The 24,046-nt window shown below is 44.2% G+C and overlaps 3 protein-coding genes and 1 pseudogene across 3 annotated transcripts; 3 read left to right on the top strand and 1 right to left on the bottom strand.

Annotated features, from left to right (window-relative positions):
- The first annotated feature begins 6,727 nt into the window (after nt 1-6,727).
- Nucleotides 6,728-8,004, top strand: LOC133886551 (uncharacterized). Its single transcript, XM_062326222.1, has 2 exons — nt 6,728-7,010; nt 7,136-8,004. The coding sequence occupies exons 1-2, from the start codon at nt 6,728-6,730 to the stop codon at nt 7,849-7,851; spliced, it is 999 nt and encodes a 332-aa protein (XP_062182206.1). The 3' UTR covers nt 7,852-8,004.
- Nucleotides 8,005-10,219: 2,215 nt separating this feature from the next.
- LOC133886541 (uncharacterized) lies at nt 10,220-11,115 on the top strand (annotated as a pseudogene).
- A 3,113-nt stretch (nt 11,116-14,228) lies between these two features.
- LOC133929408 (proteinaceous RNase P 2-like) lies at nt 14,229-17,629 on the top strand. Its single transcript, XM_062376151.1, has 6 exons — nt 14,229-15,256; nt 15,947-16,048; nt 16,149-16,324; nt 16,598-16,718; nt 16,913-16,981; nt 17,052-17,629. Exons 1-6 carry the CDS (start codon nt 14,312-14,314, stop codon nt 17,283-17,285), a joined length of 1,647 nt encoding a protein of 548 aa, XP_062232135.1. The 5' UTR covers nt 14,229-14,311; the 3' UTR covers nt 17,286-17,629.
- Nucleotides 17,630-17,888: 259 nt separating this feature from the next.
- Nucleotides 17,889-21,833, bottom strand: LOC133929401 (probable aspartyl aminopeptidase). Its single transcript, XM_062376141.1, has 9 exons — nt 21,473-21,833; nt 21,011-21,146; nt 20,406-20,678; nt 19,945-20,089; nt 19,572-19,811; nt 19,194-19,326; nt 18,923-19,104; nt 18,505-18,617; nt 17,889-18,272 (listed from the first exon to the last, which is right to left on the bottom strand). The coding sequence occupies exons 1-9, from the start codon at nt 21,804-21,806 to the stop codon at nt 18,164-18,166; spliced, it is 1,665 nt and encodes a 554-aa protein (XP_062232125.1). The 5' UTR covers nt 21,807-21,833; the 3' UTR covers nt 17,889-18,163.
- Between the last annotated feature and the right edge of the window lie 2,213 nt (nt 21,834-24,046).

Genomic DNA, 24,046 nt, shown 5'->3' with positions numbered 1-24,046 from the left:
AGCTCACCCCGTTTGGCGAGAGCGCGGCCATCCTCCCTGTCACCGGCAATTCCCATCTGTTTGCGTAGCCGCTCGAGTGGGTATTCTCAACCGAGCTAAACCCAGAGATAATCACCAGACACCTCTGATTCTGTCTTGTTGCTCGGTATTCAGGAAGCCAACTGCTAATCACTTGGCCAAACCGACCTCCGCAGCTCCTGTCACCGCCATCTCCACCGAGTTCTACCTTCGATGGTGAACTTCCAGTAGACCCTCGAGTCTAGTGCATCCCAGGAGCATCTGTGCATGCTCATGAATCCATTTGAGAACCAAAAAAACCACACATGAGTGCACTGATCTGCATGCTTCATGCAAACTTCACACCGCGTGTTGTCGTCGCCATTGCCGCCGTCGAGCTTGCTCCGACCACCTCCGAGCCGTGCATGTCACTTCACGAGGATCCCCATGGCGCACTGAACATCTTGGTACCCTACACTGGTCGAGCCATCGTCGGAGCCTTCGCCGGCGATGCCTCCGGCAAGCCCCACAGTCTAACCGCTGCCCCTGTCCGTCTAGCTTCTGTGTACTGTTCATCCTTTGATCAAAATAACTAGGAATTGGTATAATTCGTAGTAAAATAAATACAACTCTGAAAAATATGAAACTAAGTTTGTTACTTTCGTTTTATCGTAATCTATATGTTAAAAATATTAGAATTCATGCAATACTTTATGACAATGAATGAATTAATTAAATGTGCTTCAGTTTATTTAAATCAGCTTTATCTTGCCAAGAACTAAAGTATAAAAATGCAAGTTTTCATGAAAATTTCAGATTAAGTTTTTTAATGATTTAAATGTGATCAATCTTGTTTAATTTACCATTTAATCATGGATTTTCTAAAGTCTCTGAATCCATTTCTAATGATATGTATAAATAGGGTACTTTATAAGAAAAATGTTGTCCAGCATGTTAGATGAGTTTGTCCATTATTTTAGCACATGTTTTGGTCTCACATTGTTAACTTCTAAAAATCTTTGTTGGTGTAACCTTACACAATAAAAATACATTTCACTCATACTCCAATTAACATGATTTTTATTGCAAAATTCATCTAAAACTATGTTCTTTATTTTCATACAGAAATATTTTGTGTTCCTTGCTTTCGATTTTATTGGATGAGTTTATGTGTGCTTCTAGTATTTATCGATCGAGTATTTGGCATGTACGTAAGTGCGATCAACGATGAATGATAGAGATCATAAATATCACAAAGATAAGAGACAAGCAATCCCTTGATCATTTTGGACCCAGTATTCAAATTTATTTTTATGTATTGGTTATGAAAATTTATTATAAAACTGATGATTCGGATAGTAGCCATGACCTAATTGAATCAATATGTCAACTCTCCTTGAACTTGTTAACCTTATGATTATTACCCTAGGCTGTGGGTTGACATGATAATATCACTTGGTTAGAACCGGACTAAGGTGCGATAGAAATGCTTAGCCCGCTGTCTATGACAATTTATTTGGTTGTCATACTATCGCTTGGGATATGGAAAGATTTGTTAAAATAGTTAAGTCGTTGTTTGAGAAACTTGAGTTGTTCATATTCGGGTAGGCTTATGTCAATGTGTGTCCGAAGGTGAGCTTCGTCTCACAGAAGAATGTATAGGTGGAGACCTACTCATGTTGTATGAGGACCGGTACCTTGTACCTGAAACTAAGAGATCAGTACAACCACATATGCCGGTATGGACGACAGCCCTAGCTTATTAACCCGGATAAGTCTACCCTTGCTTCTTGGGAGTTTGGTATGTATGTGCGGGTAATCCACAAGGTGGGTGTATCCGAAAGGACTCCCATGGTTATATGCGTGGGACCAAAGTTTGCCGACACAACAATTAATACCATTTGGACTAGTGGGACCGTCTCTGGGGTACTTTGTTTAAAAAGTAAATGAGGGATTAATATTAATTGGGAATAGCAAGGGTTAGGATTAATCGGTGTAACGGCTTTGTCATGACGCCCTATGTACACCCAACGTGTAGAGTGTACGGTATCGACTGGTACCACCAAAGGAAAGTTCATGTCGTGTAGGTAAAGTGTACAAACTTTGCAAAATAATAAATCTATTCGAATAGCCGAGCTCGCGATCAAGAGCCCCTTAGGAAAGGCTGCATGGTTTAGATTATTTGTTTTGGGATGTTGGATTTCACTTGTAGGCGCTAGTGTGAGTTTTGTGTATGTCTAGATGGAGAAACGATCTTCATGGTCTGTGGTAGACATGAATCTATTGTTGTTCATTTATTTACTTTGTTATTTATTTTATGCTCTTTAAAGTACGTTATGAATCTATTATTATGTGTACTTTTCAAATTGTCACCGCATTTATGCAAAACTATACATGTTGACCATCCTTCAATTCAACCTTCATTAATTGTATCATTACAATACATATAGCTTGCCTCCTAAAGTTGGTTATTCAAAAATAATGCCAGGAAATCATGGGAATATCAACACCGGGTCTTTCTAGGATTCAACTCCCAATCGATTGCCTGTAGGCGGGATTGTGGCACACTCGTTAGATATTTGAATCTATTTCATTGTATTTTTTCGCTTCATATCCTTTTATATTGTAGACCGATTGGTCATAATGTTGTAAATTTAATCCAATTAAATATATTCACCTTGTAAAATGTATGGATGTGATATCATTGTTGTAACCGTGTGTACTTGCTACTGATCATGGGACAAGTACAGTGGAAACACGGAGTTTTGGGTAATCTAATTACTCTGAGCGTTACAGGGGGGTCTGTTAGAGATAAAGATAGAGATTGAGTTGTAGTCGGTTCAGGCTGCAGATAGGAAGTGTTCTCACCGCTTTCGAGGCTACGTTCATGTATTAATATAGCTCAGCTGTAGATAGGATCCTGGAGACAAGGCTCTATTCCACTCATGCATTAAGATCATGCTTGGTAACGGAAGAAAGACATCGTTCTAGTGCTCTAGATGACTGGACAGGGAGGCTCCAAAAAATATAGCCCCGACGTTGTCCTCCAACTCAATAAGAAAGAATCGGATGGTTGTAAACGTCTTACAAGACAACAACTGGATTCGTAATCTCCGCCATAACCTGACCACGCACCTAATTGAAGAATTTGTGCAACTATGGGACAAGATCAGTGAAGTGCATTTAAGCCAATGGAGGACAAAATAATGTGAATGTTAACGGCACATGTATCTTACACAACAAGGTCGGCATACAAAGCTCAATTTGCAGAGTTTCCGAACAAAGGATACAAGAAACTAATTTGGAAGGTATGGGCGCCACCAAAAGGCAATTTTTTTGCATGGTTCCTATCCAAGACCGAATATGGACAACCTAACGCTTGCAACTTCGCCAATGCAAGAACCAATACTTCTGTCCAATACGTATTCATAACCTAGAGACCATGGTGCATCTTCGTCAACTACCTGGCCACTGAAAGACTTTGGTCACGTATAACAAAGTAGATACATCTACCTTCTTTGCATCCAAACTCATGGACCAGCATGGGCTCCATTGAAGCTTGGTGGGATGAACGCGCCTAACAACCGAGAAGCTTGTAGAAGGGCATCAAGACATTGATTATCTTGATTCTTTCAGAGTGGTGGAAAGAACGAAATCTTCAGATCTGAGGAAGAGCTCACGGAAGACGCATTGTTGCATATGATATAAGTGGAGGCAATGACTTGGTATATGTCATGTGCTCGCGCTTTAGTAGCTCTTAGAGATAACCGAGAAAATTCATAATTGTCCGTCCATCTCTCGGGTTATATGTTGTCTTAATTTCTCATATTCTGGCCTTAGGCTCGGGCTAATAGCCTGTAAGCTTAGACATCATTGATTCATTTTTTCACTCTCTAATATAATTGCCCACATAGTGGCTCTAAAAAAAAAGAAATTTTACGATGGTCTCACAGTAATTTGGGCTATCTGTTTTTTAAATCGGATGATCTAAATCGGTTATAATACTTCTCATTGTACAGAGATAGTATAGAAAGTATATGTAAGTAATATAGGGAGTATAAGAATATTTTTTTAGAAAAAAGAAATTATATGAAAGTAATAATGTGCAAAGTGAGATCTGAATGATTATAGTATAGAAAATATATGGAAGTAATATAGGGAGTATAAGAATATTTTTTAGAAAAAAAAAAGAAATTAAATGAAAGTAATAATGTGCATAGTGAGATCTGAATGATTATACCGTTGAGCCCATTCATGACCTTAGTCATCGTGACCTAGGGTTCAGCGTATCCATTCGTACATTTCGTCACCTTGACCCAGGGTGCTGGATTCGCGGCCGCCGCGGTGGGTCGATTCGCGGCGGAGCCCCCTCGAGCTCCGCCCCATCGAGCTGGTGAGCGGCGCGCCCACAGCTTAAAGGCAGCGCCTTTCGCGTGTTGGCTTGACTCTTGAGGTGCTTACTAGCGTGTGATTTGATGGGCAGGATGGGAACAGCTCGGCGTGGCCGGTGGCGAACCCCGTGCTGACATGCGCGTCCGCGACGGAGGCGGGGTACTCGAGCAACTTCGTCGCCGACCCGTTCCTCTACATCGAGGTGAGGCGCTGCTTCTTGAGCTGCCACTGGTGTTCGTGGCCCAGGGTGGAATTGTGTAGCAATGACTTGCAAATTTACTGAGCTATTAGAGCAAATCTTTGAGCTAAATATGTAACATTCAGGTTGACTGACTGAATTGGTGACTGTTGCCGGTGTTCCTGAATTCAGCTCATACGGGGGACATTTAACGAGGGCTTGAAGTTTGATTTTCGGATGCTTAGCGAATATGAATAGAGAACTGGTTTCTCTACAAGCTGCTTCAGTAACACATTTCATGGATCAAGGATAATGTATTCTGTTTAGATGATTGTTGTGTGATCCATACATGATATGTAAACCAAGCAGGATTGCAGAGGGAAGAGAGCTTGGAGATGACCATCTTCACGTAGCCACCATTGCAGATTGCGACGGGCCGGTCGGAGCGCCACCCGTGGTACATGCCCACACTTGAATGGTGTTGATACTTACTAACATCTGTCTCTGAAATGAACCGTCACTGGCTGAGTGCATAAAAGCAACCAAATTTACTTAAAATTTGCAGCACAGGAACTCAAAAGGAGAGAGGCACACGCATCGACACATGAGCACGAACAGATGAACTAAAATATGACACATGTTTTGTCACTTGGCACCAAATATTTCCTCTCTAAGGCAACTAATTTACCTAGCTTGGAACATACGAAAACATTGAACAAAGATGAGTCACGACAGGTAGTTAATAATCCAAGTGAGAACGCCACCACAGCTTCTGTTGCTCCGTTGCACATCAAACATTCAAACCTGTTTCTTCTTTCCACCAGCTTTTGTTTTCTTGTTTGCAGCCGCCTTAGACCAACTCCAGCAGTGCTCCAAATGATCTGTATCCAGTGCTACAGTACTTGTGGGTACTGTATCACTGGAAATCAACTCCAACAGAATCGGTATCGAGTGCTACAGTACGCTACAGTGCTATTACATGTTAAGAGGGAGAATATGGGCTGCATATTTGCGGAGTTAATGTAGCACACGGAACACTGTAGTAACTACTGTAGTAGTTCTGTTCACCTAGTCTGACAGGGGGTCCGAAACAAGAAAACGCGGTCGGATTACTGTATCAGTACTGTATCAACACTGTAACAGTACTGTTTATAAAGGCTGACAGCGGGACCGGAGAAAAAAAAAAGAGGAGTAACAGGTAGGAAATAGGGTAGCTGCTGGAGATGAAAAAATAAGAGATGCTGTAATAGTATTTTTGATGATGAAAATTTAAGATAACTGCTGGAGATGGCCTTAGTTATTTTCTCTGAAATTTCCTGCAAGTGTATGGCAAAATGATTCATGCGCTGAAGTATTGATAAGTAAAAGAAATAATAGTAACGATGACATAAATATCACCAAACTTCTTCTTCCATCTTTATGACCTGTTCCGTAGTAGAGGTTTAGTGAGGGATTACATTCGTAGCAACATTGAGGAGCAGTGGCAATGTTGCAGGGCCCTAGCTAGCTCGGAACGTGCGTCGACAGGCCCACGTTGTGATCGAGAAACGATCCAGCCCATTTTGTGCTGCTTGCAAAAAAGGTCGTCAACAGGACACGGCAACCGAGGCCGCAAGTTTAGCTGAGTTCACCTGACCAACACGTACCGAGTACGTAAGTTTGCTGATTTTTTACAGCTGGAAAACGAAGCATTCCTTCCTGCTCATACTTCACGAAGAGTAGTGGAGCTAGTACTCCAAGTAAGCAAGCGATTTCGATTAAAGTAGATCGATCCACCTCTGTTAACAATGGAGTATATACGTGGGTCAACCTTAATTCAGGTGTCTCGTGAAGAGTAGGACGTGTAAAGCCGAATGCATGCAGACGTACGTTACGTACGTCGAGTTTGTGCTGGCACTCACTTTGTCCCCTCCTACGCGACTTCCCACGTAAGCTAGCCAGCCGGCCACTTAATTGACCTGGCTCGATCGTAAGCTAGCTCGCTCCGATCCTCAAAGTCGCATCGCATCGCCGGCCACCGTACGTATATATATAAGAACCCGTCGCCTCCGCGCACCATCATCGTCGCAACGCAAGCAGCCAGCCACAGATCGAGGAGCAACTTAACCTGCTAGCTAGTACGTACGTACACTTACAGGGCCGATCGACCTCGTGGCAAAAATGGCGAGGCGTCTGCAGCTGCTGCTGGCGGTGGCGGTGGCGGCGCTTGCGCTGTCGTGCGGTGTGGCCTCGGCGGCTGGGAGACCCAAGACGGTGACGCCGTTGAAAGACGGAAAGCCGTCGCCCAACTCCAAGTTCATCACCATCACCCCCAACAAGTTCCACAAGCGCAACTACCAGGTCGCCTGCAGTGACGAAGGAGGCCCGTCCTGCTACGTTGGCTGCCCAAAGCAATGCCCCAACAAGTGCCTCGTCTTCTGCTCCTACTGCCTCAGCTTCTGCAGTACGTCCATCGATCCGACCAAGCATGCATGTGATGTGCATTTATATAGAGCTAGATATTATACTACTCCAATCCAATTCTTTTAATTTATCTCATTATATTAATTGATTCTTGCGTTCGTACAGTGTGTGATATCTTCCCGGGCACCTCCTGCGGCGACCCTCGCTTCACCGGCGGCGACGGCAACACCTTCTACTTCCACGGCAAGAAGGACGACAACTTCTGCATCCTCTCCGACGCCGACCTCCACATCAACGCCCACTTCATCGGCAACCACAACCCCGACCTCAAGCGCGACTTCACCTGGGTGCAGGCCCTCGGCGTCACCTTCGGCGACCACCGGCTCTACGTTGGCGCCCGGAAGTCCGTCGAGTGGGACGAGGAAGAGGAACACATCCAGATCACCTTCGACGGCGAGCCCGTCGACATCGACGCCGTCAAGAACGCCCGCTGGGTGTCCAAGGCCCTGCCCGGCCTGTCCGTCACGCGCATGGACACCGTGAACACCGTCATGGTGGATCTCGCCGGCGTCTTCAGCATCTCGGCCAACGCCGTGCCCATCACCGACGAGGACAACAGGGTCCACAAGTACGGCAGGACCGAGAAGGACAGCCTCGTGCATCTCGACCTCGGGTTCCAGTTCCATAACCTCACCAAGGACGTCGACGGCGTGCTCGGCCAGACCTACCGCCCTAACTACGTGAGCAAGCTGGACATCAAGGCCAAGATGCCCATCATGGGCGGCGCACCAAAGTACCTCTCGTCGGGTCTCTTCTCGACCGACTGCGCCGTCGCCAGGTTCCACCGCGGCGGCGGTGTCGTCACCACATTCGCCTCCTAAATATATGGCGGCCGGGTCTCCGCGCGCTAGCTGATCTATCCTTGCCATGGATATGATGGAATATGTCAAAAATATCGATCACCAATGCCTCTAGCTTGTAGGGTCGTTTAAACATGCATGCATGCATGCGAGTGGGCGTGCATCTCGTAACAATTCAAGGAATATATTGAAGAAATAAGTTTGAAGCGATGGCGCCTAAATAAATCGTTAATCCAAAATTAAGTAAGGAGATCGATCAATCGATCGTTTGATAACTACATCTACACTACTGATTTGTTTTGAGAAAGTGTGATATTCTTTTTTGGTATGTATTCATCCGATCGTTACTGATGATGAATAAATTGTGTTTTGTATTCACAAAAAAAAAAAAAATATTTCTCTGTTAAATTTGGTTCGATCACTCATTTGTAATATGTGTGTGTGTACTTTTTTTAGAATTAATATATGCACTTCATTAGTTAATTGTTGCATGAACGCTACTTAAACCGGCCAATTAAGTCGTAATTGTGATGAGCTCATTTTAAATTTGCGTCGTGACAGCTGATATATACTACTTGTAAACGGTATATATACGTACGTATACACCACTCAACACGACAATCGTATATATATATATGCTTTCGAAGATGTAAGAGAGTACACTGTTGAAGTTTGGTTTTAATAAGAAAAATTTGGAGCGTATAGCTAGTATAGTACGTACGTCGGTCCACAAGACTGCCGTCGGAGAGATGTTAGTATGAAACATATCGAATGATTCTGATGTTTTCACATTGACTTATGGTAGGAGAGTAGTGCAGGCAAAAGAAAAGAACGAAGTACTCGCTCCCTTATAACTGAATGGAATTAACAGTAAATTCTAACGCAATGACAATGATTTCTTGCAGGCCAGCTGCTAGTCTCTCTTGTATTAATTTGCCCGGGGTGATGACATGGTAGTTGGACGGCAGCGGACGCGGCGGCGGCGGCGCAGGTGGTTGCCCGGCCACAGAGACGGCGGCCGCGCACATGGCCACCAGGGCATGCAGCAACCACAAGCACGCACTACGCTCGAGCCATTGCTAGCTGGAAAGAAAATTTCCACAAGCACATGCGGACATATAAGAATGTCTTTACGTTAAAATTTATATTGAAAGGGTAGATGAAAAAAATTATAGTATATATATGAGAGAATCAATAGATCAATGAGTATTAAGTGGAAGAGATTGATAATCGAGATAGATCGTGTGTGCGTAATATATTGTTGAGTTGCATTTCTCAGTATTAGTTGTGTGTAGCCAAAGCAATGTATTTATAATAATGTGTTTTCACTGGCTACTCTGATGAGACTATGGTAGTGGTGAGTGGCGTCATGGCAAAGCGAATGCCTCGTGCATGTGTGCCGACTAGATAGTCACTCTGGTGTTGCGGTGACTCCAACAAGTGGCATCTCCCTTCAGGTCTATTCATCATCCTATACATTTAGGAAGCAAATTTTATAAGATACTTATAAGAAAGATCCTTACAAGATGTCGATATATGTCCTTCACTATGCGGGCGTACACATATGTAGACCATTGGATCAAAGATAAATGACGTGGATGGAGATCTGACATTATATTTCTCATAAAAGCCTTATAAAATTTATGCACACAGATTACGTACGTCTGTGTATAAAAGAGTTGCAGGTACGTACGTAAAGCGACTTAGCATCGCTTCAAGTGCATCTGAATGCCAGGAGTATCTATCGTGTCGGCACCTGCTGGCTACCAAACCATCATGTCATGCAGCTGCAGGCAACAAAGAAATATTTAACAACAAATGTAGAAATGGTGTTGGCCAGAGCTTGATTACGATAGATGAAAAGTAAAACACTTCTCCCAATAAGTCAACTTACTTGCTCGCTCGATGACGCCATGCATTTGTGACCATCTTTTTTTTTTAAAAAAAAAAGAAGGATACTACGTCTGTTCATTGAACCGCCTGAACTTTATTGATTTGAGACAAATTTACAAGGATAATTACATGAGGGATGAGAGAAAGAAAGAAAGAGGGAGCACATGGACTTGAGGTCAACGATACGACGTAGGACGTAGGACGCGGATGGATGTCAACCTAGCTAGCTAGCAGAACGCGTAGTACGTCCAGGTGAACGCAAAGTGTTCCTCACCTGCCTGACCTGACCTGACCTGACCACGCGGCAGACATACACACCGACACAGCCATCTCAAAGACATAGATAACAGAGAGCAACAATGGGCCAGCAGCTCGCAGTTTTGGTTGCCGCGCCTTGCTGGCCGGCCGTGTGCGCCGCCGTAGCTGCTCAGCCATCAGTAGCATAATATTATATTAATTCGCGTACGTTGATCCTCATCATGTACTTTTCTTTTTTTGTCAAGTGTGCGACTTCTACTACCCTGGTGTCTCCTGCGGCGACCCCCGCTTCACCGGCGGCGACGGCAACAACTTCTACGTCCACGGCAAGAAGGACCACGACTTCTGCATCCTCACCGACGCCGACCTCCACATCAACGCCCACTTCATCGGCAAGCGCAACCCCACCATGAGCCGCGACTTCACCTGGATCTAGGCCCTTAATTGGCATCCGCTTCGCCGACCACCGCCTCTACATTGGCGCCCAGAAGACCGCCATATGGAACAACGACGTCAACCGCCTCGAGATGGCTTTAGACGGTGCGGCCATCGACCTCCCCGCCGAGATCGGCGCCGTGTAGGAGTCCACCGCCGTGCCGTGCCGGGGCTAACCATCGCGAGGACCGCCACAGCCAACAAGGTGCAACTCAAGGGCGTGTTCGACATCATGGCCAACGTGGTGGCCATCAGCGAGGAGGACTCCCGCATCCACAACTACGGTGTGACGGAGGAGGACAGCCTCGCGCACTTGGACCTTGGGTTCATGCATGTTGTACGAGTTCGCCGACGACGTGCACGGCGTCCTCGGCCAGACCTACCGCAGCGACCAAGTCAACCAGCTCATTGTGAGCTCCAAGATGCCACTCATGGGTGGGGCGCCCAAGTACGTCTCCTCCGACATCTTCGCCACCGACTGCGCTGTCGAGAGGTTCGGCGCTGGCCACGCCGGAATCTCCATGGTCACCGCCAGGGCCTACTAAAAGTTACTAACACACTGCCGGCCGTTGGTGGTTGGCCTGCCAGCATCAACTAGACTACTCGGAATAAATTTGTCATTTGAACACACAAAAATTTGCACAATTGCTATTCGAAATGAAGTAATAATAGATTGATGGAAGCATGTTGCATTTGAAGAAGGAACAAAAAAAAATTAGCGAAAGAAGAAAAAAAGGTGCCACAGGAGTGTAAGCGAGGTGGGGCAGAGCCAGCTTGTGGGCCGGTCCACGTTCCCGTGGGCACATCACAACACCCTCGAACGTGCTACAATGTGCGGCTGCGCTTATAAAAAGGTGCTCATATACTGAACTGGCGGTATGGGACTAATATCAACTGTAATTGTGTCCTCCGTTCAAATCAGTCGGGCAACTCGAGATGCTTTCTTCCACCCGCCACGCGCTTATGGGCCTGTGGCCGTTAGCCAGCGATTTTTTTATTTTTATATTTCGAAAATAATTTTTTTTGTAAAAATAGGTGTTAACTTGAAAAAACTGCAAAAATAAGCTGTCATGCGCGACATGTTAAAAAAATACAGTATTCCAATGCTTTTAAAATTCAAAATACTATCAAAATAGTCATGATTTTTTTTAAAAAAATATAGTTTAGAGATACTATAATCCAACTATAAAAAATTTCAACTCAAACAAATACTTTTACGGACGACGGACTGTATACAATAAAATTTATCCTATTTCTCATTGTAATTTTTTGATTTTCGAAATATAAAGTTAAAAATGCTCCTACCCAGCTACCCCAAATAGGGATGAAACAGACAAAATAAATCTCGTCCTGTTTCGATCCGTTTTCTATATTTTTCTCAACTATTTTTGGATTTACGACACTTACACAAAAACGGGATAAAAATAATTTTGTTGTTTTTCCGACTGTATTGTCGGTATCCTTTTTTTAATCAGGAATTTTCTATGAGGCTTCCTGTTTTTTCAATTAAGATAACTTCATAATTCACAATGTGTCCCACAGGCCAAGTCCAGCTGGCTAGCTCAAATATCATTTTTATCCTAAAACTTCACACAAACCCCTGTGTCTCAATCTCAGTCAGTTGTCGACCTATCAATGTCGTCCAAGCTTTTGTGCCTTTACCGCCTCTAATCCTAATCTTTATGTGACTGTATATTGTGTCGAGTACTCGAGTCATAATATGATGGTTGTTTTTCAGTTAAGACTTATATCATTACATGATCTATGTATGGTATGAATTACTTTTGTCGATATGAATTAATTGTGTTGCGTTGATGCTTAAAGTCATAGTTGTGAGTGGTCTCAGTTTGAAATTTTATCGGTTCCCGATTGACACCAGCGTATTTTCGTTCGGATTGGTTTGTTTTTGATATCCTGATATTTGTGAGTTCGTATCCGTTTTTCTGTTTTCAATTTTGTTTTTTGAGATAAAATGTGAAAAATAAAAGGGTTGTGTTTCCGAGCTTCCCGTCCATTTTCACCCATAAAAGCATCTCCAACCGAGCCCTCATCTCACCCGTCACCCTAATTTTTAGGAAAAAAAATGCTCAAACGCTCTCCAACTGATCCCTCATCGGCCTCCTTATTTTTTAGGGATCCCTACTTCACCTCCCTTGACCATCAGGTTTAGGAACCGTTGCCAGCCCTCTATCTGTCAACGACCTCTCCTTCTCGCTGCTCTTTCCCGTCATAGACATTTCCGGTGATGACACTAGGTACACTTGCCCCATGCCGGCTCCTACGCTTGCACCGCACCGCCAGCTCCTCCGCTTTGCCTCGCGTCGCACGCTCCTCCACTTGCCCCACCCCGTCGACCCCCCTTGGCCACCCGCATCGCTGGCCCCGGTCCCCCAGTACCCTTGCCCCGAGATCTGAGCGCGAGAGGGGTGGAGGAGAGGAACCGATTGGGAGAGAGAGAGAGGGCAGGAGAGGGAGGGAGGCCAGCTGGGAGAGAAGAGGAGAGAGGCCAGTTGGGAAAGAAGAGGGAGGCAGACTAGAGAGGGAGGGATGCTGGTTGGGAGAGGGAGGTAGGCCGACTAGGAGAGAAGTGGGAGGCAGACTGGAGAGGGAGGGAGGCAGACTGGAGAGATGTCGGCTAGGAGAGGGCTGAGAGAGGATGTAGGCGGACTGGAGATGGAGAGGGAGAGGGCTGGTACAGAGGCCGGCTTGAGAGATTTTGGTCGGCTTAGAGAGAAGAAGAGGTCACGTGGAGAGATGTTGGCCGGCTGGAGAGATGTTGGTCGGCCTCCTCTGCGCCATGATACAATTTTGCAATGCTAAAAATTGGTTAATTTTATATTTTAGCTGTATCATTATCATTTGGGGATCTCAGTTACTCGTTACCGAAGACTTCAACAATAGCTTTTATAAACCTTTTAAGACTCTCTATAGCAATACTTTCTTCAATCCGAATATAATCATCAGTACCATTTGCTGCTACCCCATAAGTTAGCATCCTAAATGCTATGGTCAAGATGTCTGTTCCTATCTCTTTTCTGCACAAAATACTCATCATGTTGTTCTACAGCTTGCAGTATGTGAAGAAATAGTGAACGAACAATTCTAAACGTGAAGAAAGTAATAAGAATCAGCCGAACCCAAGAGGGTGAACAAAAATGACAAACAAACAAAAGCGGACTATTTACACCTGCGATGAAAGAAAGTTGAACAATAGGTAGGAGCATCTAAAAAGTGATATTCTTATAACCTTCAATGCCCGGCTTCTCTGTTGCGGCTGATATACTGATGTCCAGGCACGAAACCGTCAGGTCGTGCAGTATTCATAAGCTTATATTGAGTGCTTGCTTGGTGTAGTGTAGCAAGAATATGTTCATCGTCATTATCCTTCTCCGACGATGATGAATCTAAGAGAAAACGATGACTCATTTCGATTAAAGAGGGAACTACAAGTGAGTGAGACTTGTGAATGGCAATCATAGGACTGGCTGAGTATATGTAGAGTTAGAAGAAGTAGCCGTTAGAAAAAAGTAGCTGTTGGATAAAAGAGTAGCTGTTGGGAAAAAATAGTTGTTGAAAAAAATAGTCATTGGAAAAAAATAGCCGTTGAAAAAATAGTAGTTAAAAATAAATCGTTAGAAATATAGCTGTTAGAATTAATTTATTAGTTATAGAATAATAGTATAGATTAGTGAAATATAAGAAGTCAAATTTAGTAGATCAATTGGAGCGCACATAAAAATAAGAAATGAGTCTAGATAAGAAAAACCCTATATTTCATATAAAGAGTCGAGTATAAGAGGTCGGTTGGAGATGCTTTAACCCCTAACCCACTCTTCGTCCACCCTGCCCCAGCCGCCGCCGCCGCCGCGCCGCCCACTCGGCCACGGCGACGCCCATGGCCACCACCGCGACTACGCGCCGAAGGCCGCGGCGGGGCTCCAAGGGCCCCAACTCGGACCTCTCCCGCACTCTCACTGACTGCACCCGCCGAGGGGACGCCGCTGCCGCCATGGCCGCATTCGACGCCGCCGACTTCGACCCCGACGCGGCCTCTGCCCCTACCCGCCTCGCTGCTCACCAGTACAACCAGCTCCTCCACCTACTCGCCACCGCCGACCGCTCCTCGTTCCCCAACCCCGCCGCCGCCGCACGCCGTGTCTTCGCCCACATGCTCCGGGTCGGCGCCGCCCCGTCCGAGGCCACCATCACCTCGCTCGCCCGCGTCACCTCCTCCGACGCCGCCAACCCCGCGGCTGCCGACCAGGCATTCGAGCTCGTCGCGACCATGAAGGAGAAGCACGGCCTCGCCCCGCGCCTCCGTTCCTACAGCCCCGTGCTGGCGGCGTTCCGTCGAGCCGGGGAGGCCGCGAAGGCCTACGCCGTAGAGGCCCACATGGCAGCCTCCGGTGTCTTGCCTGAGGAGCCCGAGCTTGCCGTACTCCTAGACGTCAGCTCGAGCGCCGGGGACGCGGACAAGGTGTATGAATATATGCACAAGCTGAGGCACGCAGTGGACTGCGTGAGCAAGGAGACGGCAGCGGTGGTGGAGGGTTGGTTCAGGAGTGAGAAGGCCGCGATGGCCGGTAAGAGTGAGTGGGACGTCCCTCAGGTGAAGGACGCCATTGTGGCGAACGGTGGTGGGTGCCATCGGCTTGGGTGGCTTGGAAGCGGCCCGTGGACGGTGCAGCGGGTGAGAGTTGGGGCAGATGGTGAGTGTGAGGGGTGTGGATGCCGGCTAGCTTGTATTGATATTGACATGGAGGAGACACAGAGGTTTGCTGATTCTGTTGCTGGTTTGGCCCTTGAGAGGGAGACGAGAACAAATTTCAGCTGTTTTCAGGTGTATATCCTCTCTCCTGTTGCTCTATTAACTTGTCTCTAAATCTCATAGCTAACTTGGTAGTTCATAGATTTTGTTCATTCTAGTTACTCTGCTGACAAGCATAGTGACATAGTCAAGCATTCATTCGCGTATTTTTTTATGGAACAGAAAGGTTGCCCCTACTGATTATATGCATTGTTGCGTAGTTTAATTAAATCTGTAGCATGGCTTTGTTTTATCACTATGAACTAACATAGCAAAATTAGATGCGGAGAGTGTGTCCTGTTATTTTGTTCAAATAACTACTTATTCCTTCTATGTTGTGGCCAAATAATTGATAATGCAACAAGCTGCTCCATGTACATTGATTTGCACATCCTTCAGATAAACTGAATTGATACTCGCAAAAAAGAAGAAGAAGATGAATTGAATTGATGTGTGCTGTGCCACATTTGACGTATTCTTAAGCACCTTGTGATTGCTTATCATGCCTTTATCTCTTGCTCTCGTAGCTGGTCCTAAATCTTAACGATTAGATAAATTTGTTATTTAGAACTTCCCTTATAACTAAAGCATAGGGTTCACATGTCTTGGTACTAAAGCAAGTACCTAGGGTTAAATAAATATATGTTTCAGACACGCTGTTTGTTAGTTTGGTGCCTGTATTCGAAACACTGTTTTACAGATTGAGTAATATTACTTCTACAGGAATGGTTGGAAGCACATAAAGAATATGAAGCTATAGTCGACGGTGCAAATATTGCACTGTATCAACAAAATTTTGCGGAGGGTGGTTTCAGTTTGACTCAGGTCTGTGCACCATTTTAAACTGTATTTGGACATGTTGATGTTGCCAATTAAGCCATATGTACTAATTCATGTTCAATTTCTCATGCTTAATATAGAGCAGTTGGATGCTGTTATAACAGAGCTACGGGATGTACATAGTGGGAAATGGCCACTTGTTATACTACATAATAAACGAATTGCCAAGCTTATGGAAAATTCATCTAATAGACATTTTATTGAAACTTGGAGAGCAAACGGGACACTGTACACTTCACCAAGTGGGTCAAATGATGACTGGTAACGCTCCTCAGTTTCTAGCCTTCAGAATCCCTGCACATACTGTTTTGCTTGGTACATCGGTTTAAAATATTACTGTAAGTTTATTCTCAAAGACAGTGGGAACACCTTGTGAGCATCTTTTCTGTAAATTGGGAGGTGTATTTTTTATTTTGCCCTGTAATCCTGCACATATCACTAATTTGTACACTTAGAAAGTCTGTTGAATTTTCACCACTCATTGTTATGTTTAGCTCCTGGATGTTTCTAATTAGATGAGATGCAACCTTTCAGGTATTGGCTATATGCAGCAATTAGACTAAACTGTTTGCTTGTGACTAATGATGAAATGAGAGATCACATATTCGAGCTTCTAGGATCATCCTTTTTCCCGAAGTGGAAGCAACGTCATCGGGTGAGCTCTGCAAAATCGATTTTATAATGTCCATTCTCCGTACATAGTTAATTAGCACAGAAGCCTGGTTGTAGTAGAATACCAGTTTGAACTAAAAACCGTGTAGGCCTTGATCGTTTTATAACCTGATTGTGTATTGGATCTTGTCTTTTCTAATTAATTGCTAATTTGCTAGACTTGTTACAATTGTGCAGGTCAAGTACACCTTTAATAAAGGAAAAGCGGTGCTTATGATGCCACCACCTTATTCTTCAGAGATTCAAGTAAGTAACCAGGTTTCAGGCATTTTCTAGAGCTTAGTATCTTCTGTTGCTCATGTGATCTTCATTACAGGAGTCCAAGATGGGATCTTGGCACGTGCCGATGGAAGAGAAGTCCGGTGATGAGAGAGTTAGGATTTGGCTTTGTATTGGTAGGACAGGGCCCTGCAAGGAACCCGATGAAGCTCCTGTGTCTAACAGAGTTGTCCAGGAAGTGCCTCCAACTGCGGCATCTAGTGGAGCGCAGCAGAGGCTACCAGAAAATAAGGCTGAGTCAGTATCTGGTAAAAGAAAGAATAGAGATTGATCACCTATCCAGCAGCAGAGGCTACCAGAAAATAAGGCTGAGTCAGTATCGGTGAGCAATTGAGGCTCTCTGTGTTGGAGGGGATTCGGTATAGCAGCTCGCGTTTGTTTGCGCTGCGCATTCCCGCTTGGTGAGCAATTGAGGCGTGTAGTGTTTCTGTAGTCTGCTTGGTTGCATCCATGATTGGGTTATATTTCAGGCTATTTTTTTTTTCGTACCAAGGATTTGGCTGCATCCATGATCTTGATGCCATTGGAAAACTCAACTTGATTGTACTCTCACACACTCTCCAGTTAATGAACAGGTGAATCGCATTCCAGATGCATGATAACCTTTCCAGGTGACATTGTTTAACGATACTGTTCTGAGACTTACCAGAATGTTGTACAAGCTAACGTGATGTTCTTTTACAAATGAAGCAGTATGGAGAGATTTGCGTCATTTGTTTCTCTAGTGGTTATATCCTGGTTCGGATTTTAAGTTTACAGGACTACGGTTCTCAACCCATCATCAGCATCCAATAGTTTTCTAAGTAGAAACCACAACGGTAGTTCATCCCTTTTTTAAAAACAAGGGTACTCACAATATGCATCGAAGGAGAAATGAAGGTTTTAGGATCGAATTTATTTCCTCGAGAAACAGAGGGCCAGTGTGTCAGCCTGTATTTATATTAAAACTGATTTCCCAACCTATGGTATGCCTTGAAGATAAAACCAGACTGAATGTCGGTTTACATGGAATTGATACTATGCTAGATAGCCACAATTCAACGGTTCCCAACCTATGGTATGCCTTGAAGGGTACTCACAAACTGATTATTCAAACATTATGCACTGATAAAGTTTTGGACCTAAAACTCTACTTTTTTCTTGAGCGAACTAGAAATCTACATTTAACTTCCTATCGATGTCGGAGAACATCTCGAAGAAAGCTTTGAAGTGCCAATATGTTGTGTCTACATCTTGTTTGCCACACATTTCTCGTACGCTGCAACCAATGCAATATAGTAGAAGTTAATATTCAGTAATGCAACATTATTGGGTCAAAATGTAAAACAACAGCGAGAGATATTTGTCGGATTAAAACATACTTTCAGTTATAAATGATAGTTATTTATTTACAAGTGTAGCATTTTATTCAGAAATTGTCTGTGCACAATTGAAAAAATTCCAATAATTAACTATTTCCAGTAAGAAATGTTGAATGATCTGAGCAATACCTGTGCATCGAAAGCTGAGGAATACCACAGTCAACAGTCCGTATGCCAACACCAGAAGCAAGTATGGGTCCAATGGTGGAGCCACAGCCCATATCATTCCTTACGACAAATTCCTATGCGTTATTTACATCAGTAAAATCATTCCAAAACCTGTCTAATGCAATCTACAGATAAATTAAGTAGAGAGAGAGAGAGAGAGAGAGAGAGATTGACTAAGACTATTATATGATCTTATTTTTTTTCTAGAATTCAACATGTCTATCAGGGGCTGTATCACTAATAGATTATAAGAAAAAAGATCAGCACTAGTCTGTTTACTAGGCACTCGGAGAGCACGTTCATGTGTTCAAGCATCACAGGACCTCGCAATTAAAAAAAAACTGCTAGGAGAAACCATAATGCAAAAATCAAAGAGCACCTGAACCGGAAGGTTATGAATCCTTGCTATTTCTTTGAAGAGAAAAGCTGTAACAGCACTTGTGGCATAGCGTTGGTTAGCATTGTGCTTGATGACAAGCCCCTTCTGTAGTTCTGGTCTATGGTACTCTTCATGCTTTTCTGAGTAGTTTGGGTGTAGGGCATGAGCCATGTCAGCCGAAACTGAAAGGATGAATAGAATTCAGTTGGAGCAACTATTCAGTGGTACGTCACTCGAGATGTCTAATGAACCGTAAATACTCAAGCCTTACCAAGGAAAGAAGAATGTATTGCACGTTCCAAAGCTCCCTCCCCCATCGACTGATGAATCAAGGAATCAACAATCCGTCTCATAGCATGGAACATGGTTGGTGCACCTGCCCCTTGCATTGAATCTGAACCCACCTGAATACACCAGGGAACAACCATGAATCTCAAATTAGTTCCAATTTAAAAAATAATATCATTCTCTGTAATCACTAGTAATCAATTTCTTGTTTAAGGCTACTTCTAAGCATAAGCGCCTTAAACAGTATCCAAATGATAATTAGGAATCTGAAACATGCAAACATATATAATTTCCACCAGCATGGTAAAACTTATTGTGATATAGCTCATGCAGGGCAACACTTATTGTGTATATAGCTTACCTCCTCGTTATCAAACATAGCAACCATTCTTATAGCCTTCTCATTTGACAATTGTTCTGCCACCTTGGAAGAGTCCATGAGAGATCTGAGGGCACAATAACATGAAGCAAGATTATCCAGTCTTCCAGAATAGACGAACTCATTGCTTCCCCCGCCAAGGCAGCTAGGCTGGGTATCACATACGTTCAACTCCATACCAATTATTTCATCTGATTCACAACCAATTTCCTCTGAGAGAACCTGTGGAGTACAACGAGAAGGAAAAGATATAACTGCAATTCTAAAACTTCAAGACATTTATAGCAATTTCCAACTAAAGTTTAGTACAGTCAAGGGGAAAAAGCCAAAAGCAAAGGAAAGGGAGCAGAGCTACCTGCAGAAGTAGCGGATGGTGGGTAACTTTTGTTGAACTTGAAGTTTTGTCATCAGTATTCATAGTAGCTTCTTCATGTTTTGTTGCAAGAAGTGGAACAAGATGAGTCTCTAGGTTAGGCTTGAACCCATCAGAATTCACTGTGCTAAAATAAAAAGTAATTCACTCAGCTAAGGGAGGAAGGACCAGTTGTAAAAAATATACAGTTGAACAGGATAGCACCTAAGAATGATACCGGGACAACTTTCAAACACTATAGTATGAGTAAAATGGTAGATCATGGAGATAAATTAGTAACTTGACAGAGTCAGACAAGGCTGTGGTAATGAATGAGATAACTGAACAATAGAAGTATTTTCTTAGTGAGACAATAGAAATCACAAGAGTATGAGACAGGATGCCTGCTAATTCTTTCAAGATTTATGAAATAAATAAGTAACAAGAAGAGTATGAGAAATAACCGGTTAAGATGTATAGCCAGTGTTGGTACACGTATCAATGGTCTGCTCACTTTGACAAGCTTGTGCTTAAAGGAACCATCTGGAGCCTTGAGGATGACTCTCCCAGCCAAAGTTAGATCTCTATCGAACCATGTATGCCACAAGCCACTTCCATACGTCTGAACATTTACCATTTGGTGTCCAGATTTGAAGGAGGCGGACCTTGGTTTGAGTTTGAGACATGGACTGTCAGTGTGGGCTGCAATTATGTTGAAACCGTTTCCAACTCTGTACCTGCAGAACAAAGGCATGCCAATGTCTTTTAGTACCTGGCAGTCACAAAGCTATTATTCAAAAGAAGGATTTTCTACTGGACAAGTGAACTTTCATTTTCTTTTTTGGAAACTTGTAGCAAGTACGCCTCTCATTTACTGTTATGTCGACACAGGATAAGTAATAATTGAAACTGAGTAAGTCGTTAGTTTACTCCTGCGAGCAACTTGAAGCTCCTAAAACAGAAATATTTACTACAATTGGCTTTCGAGTGACAAGTAGCAGATTCATGACAACTCCAAGTGCAAATTCAATACATGATCACTGCTACAAGGGCAAGGTCAGTCACTAACTTTTCCCCAATTGCAAAGGCAACCAGGCAGGACATGTTCCGCGTGAAGAAGTAGCGTCCACCGGGCTGCAGATCCCAGTCATCATTCTCACTTAGCAGCTTGAAGCCTGCGGCAATCAGTTGCCTCTTTGCCTCAGCTGAAAGCATGAGCAAACACAAACATGGGAACGAAGTTAGCAGCAGCCAATAGCAATGCATGCTTAAAGGCCAAGGTGCTAATTAAGGTGCCCAGGACATGCACAGAATCCCGAAACTAGCATCTCTTTCCCATGGAGGAATAAGATCGAACACCTCTCGTGCATAAACTAGACGATGAAAAATGGCTCATCCCGGTGAGGAAACTTGTTCACGGAGGCACTAATGCAGAGCGCCGCGGGCAGAGACGCGCAGTGGAATGAGTTACACGGTAGTAAGTAGTAAATGTCATCGAACAGTAGGCGGGCATGGGAGGGGAGTGGCTCACCAGTGGCGTGGAACTGCGTCCATGACTCGTTGAGGTAGTCGAGGAGGTCGCCGACGATGGAAGGAGAGTAGGAATAGGCATCGGAGTCGGAGGCGGGCGACGCGGGGTGGCGGGAGCAGAAGAGGCGCAAGGAGGAAGTGGCTGTGGCGCTGGGGAGGCAGCGGTGCCATAACCACGACGACGATGAGGAGGAGGATGAGAGGGGGGGAGGGGGCTTGGAGAGGGAGCGGCCGGGGAGCAGAGGCCGCGGGAGGTGGAGGCGGAGCAGAGCCATCGGCGGTGGTCGTCCCCGGGCCCGAGGAGTGGAAGAGATGAGGGCAGTACACGATAGCATAGCCGCACGACTCTAGCTTCTAAAATCAATATAAAAAAATAAACAAAACTATTGTACAATTTACAATTAGAATCAGATTATGCCACAATTTATAATTTCAGAAAAAACTTCTTCTACCAGATTATGACATATATTTATTCACAATATTATTACAAAATAACAGTTCGCTTGTTTCTCCCTTCGCTTCTTTCTCCATCAAAGGTGCCGCCACCCTCTCCTTCGTACCAGGTCGTCGTCCCGACGAGGCCTTGGCAAGCGAGCGAGCGTAGGATCCCCTGCATCTTGTTCTCGTCATGGTCCAGCATCTTCTTCATGTCCCTGCTGCCGGAGTATCCTGCCCTATCAGCTCTACCACCAGCAAACCCTCCTCTCATGTCGCCCTGGAACTCGAGGCCGATGATGTTGAGCTGGTTTCCCTCAAGCTTCCCGTCGCGGTGGTCCTCGAGCCTCCCTGCAACCGCCACCTCTCCCTCACTACTGGGCCCCGGGAGCATGTCCGCCTCTTCCCCCACCCTCGTCCATCTCTGTCTGGCCGCGCAATGTCGAGGACGCAATCCTAGTCGATGCTGCGAAAGATGGTGTGCCACTTGACATCGTGCATTCAAGTCTGCTGGCGTGGTGAGCACGCGATGGAACGTCGGCTTGCCAGCTCTGTCTTCGGCTTGAGGTCGTGGTACACGACGTCGATGCCGTGCAGGTTCTCGAGGGCAAACACATCTCTGATGCGTTTAACCGGATGAAGGAGGCATAGAGAGAGACTTCGGGAGGGAGAGAGCGAGTCTGTAGGGGGAGGAGGAAGAGAGGAGAGAGATCCTAATAATCTATTGCTGTTTATTTTAGATTGTACAATTCAGATTCTAAATTGTGAGAATCAAAATTTAGATTGTTAGAATCACAATATAAAACAAACACACACTTAAAAGATCTGTTTGATATATATATATACACACATTCAGTAGACACGTAGTACTCATCACTGAAAGAAAATTCTGACTTAGTGAGACACGCAAGAAGCAATCCTGGTGAGTAGGAGGTACAACCATATGAGGAACCATCCAAATAATATTCTGATAATCATTGAGTCGATCATTTACATAATCGCGGTCGCAATGATTAGTCAGAATACCATCTCGGTAGTCCTGACATGTGTTTTATGTCTAAGATCAGAACACACGCCTTCGCAACATATGTTATCACAACAAAGCTTAATAAACAGCGAGTAATGAAATTATATTACAAGTCTTTAGATGATTATTATTTACAATAATTTACAACACTTGAACACTAGGAGGATAAAAAACAGTCTCACCTCCTAGCCACATAGAGATACTACACAGCGAAAAATAAAATCTATAAACAACAAAAGATGAGTGAAGTTATTTGCCCTGAGGCATCACCCCAAAACCTTGTCACTCGAGTAGTTTGCACTACTTCTACCCGTCACCTACATCAGCGGGCATAAAGTAACCAAACACTAGCTCCTCCTCACCTGTAGCACCTGTAAAAGCAGCGTGAGTATAAAGATACTCGCAGTACATATAATATTCCGACTCCTAGGATTATGCATTTGGATGAGTTAGCAAGGAATCGACCACAAGGTTAAGTAAATTCATATATAAAAGCAAGTGTTGACACAAAGATGTGAGCATCTACACTTAACTACATATACCATTCTATCCTAAAATCAACATCATGAACATATCTGGAACAGAACTATCCTGTCTCAACAATAGTCATCATCAACTATTTCCCGACATACCATACCATCTTCCTACATCAAACTCTATGACTATTGCAAATAGACAAAAGTATGCTCATGACTAAGAGCATGGTAATTCAAATTGTTCTTATACCCTGCAGGGAGTACATCTTTACCCACACATCATGCGGACCATTCGGCTTGTGTGACCACATAGGTCCACACAAGGGATACTCGTGATAACCTTTTTCAAGTAAGCTCCAACTGTTTGAACATGCAACTTTAGGTGCGGGGGTCATCTAGAACTACTGTCAGAGTAAACTAGATACCTCTACAAACCTATTATGTCCATGACACCAGAAACATGCAAGCCAAATGGTCACAACTACACGAAGTATTCGGCTCATCCTTCCCATAATCATCCTTCCCATAATCAGATATGTGGTTAGTACGAAAAGTGCTAGAGCCAACTTCAATAATGGTCGGTACTTAAATGATACAAGCGGTTTATTTCATTCGGGTTTCTTTCCCGACCTACCCC

This window comes from Phragmites australis, chromosome 1 (assembly GCF_958298935.1).
Source record: "Phragmites australis chromosome 1, lpPhrAust1.1, whole genome shotgun sequence".
NCBI classification, from domain to species: Eukaryota; Viridiplantae; Streptophyta; class Magnoliopsida; order Poales; family Poaceae; genus Phragmites; species Phragmites australis.
Note: the sequence above shows the minus strand (reverse complement) of the source record. Positions and strands in the feature narration are given on the sequence as shown.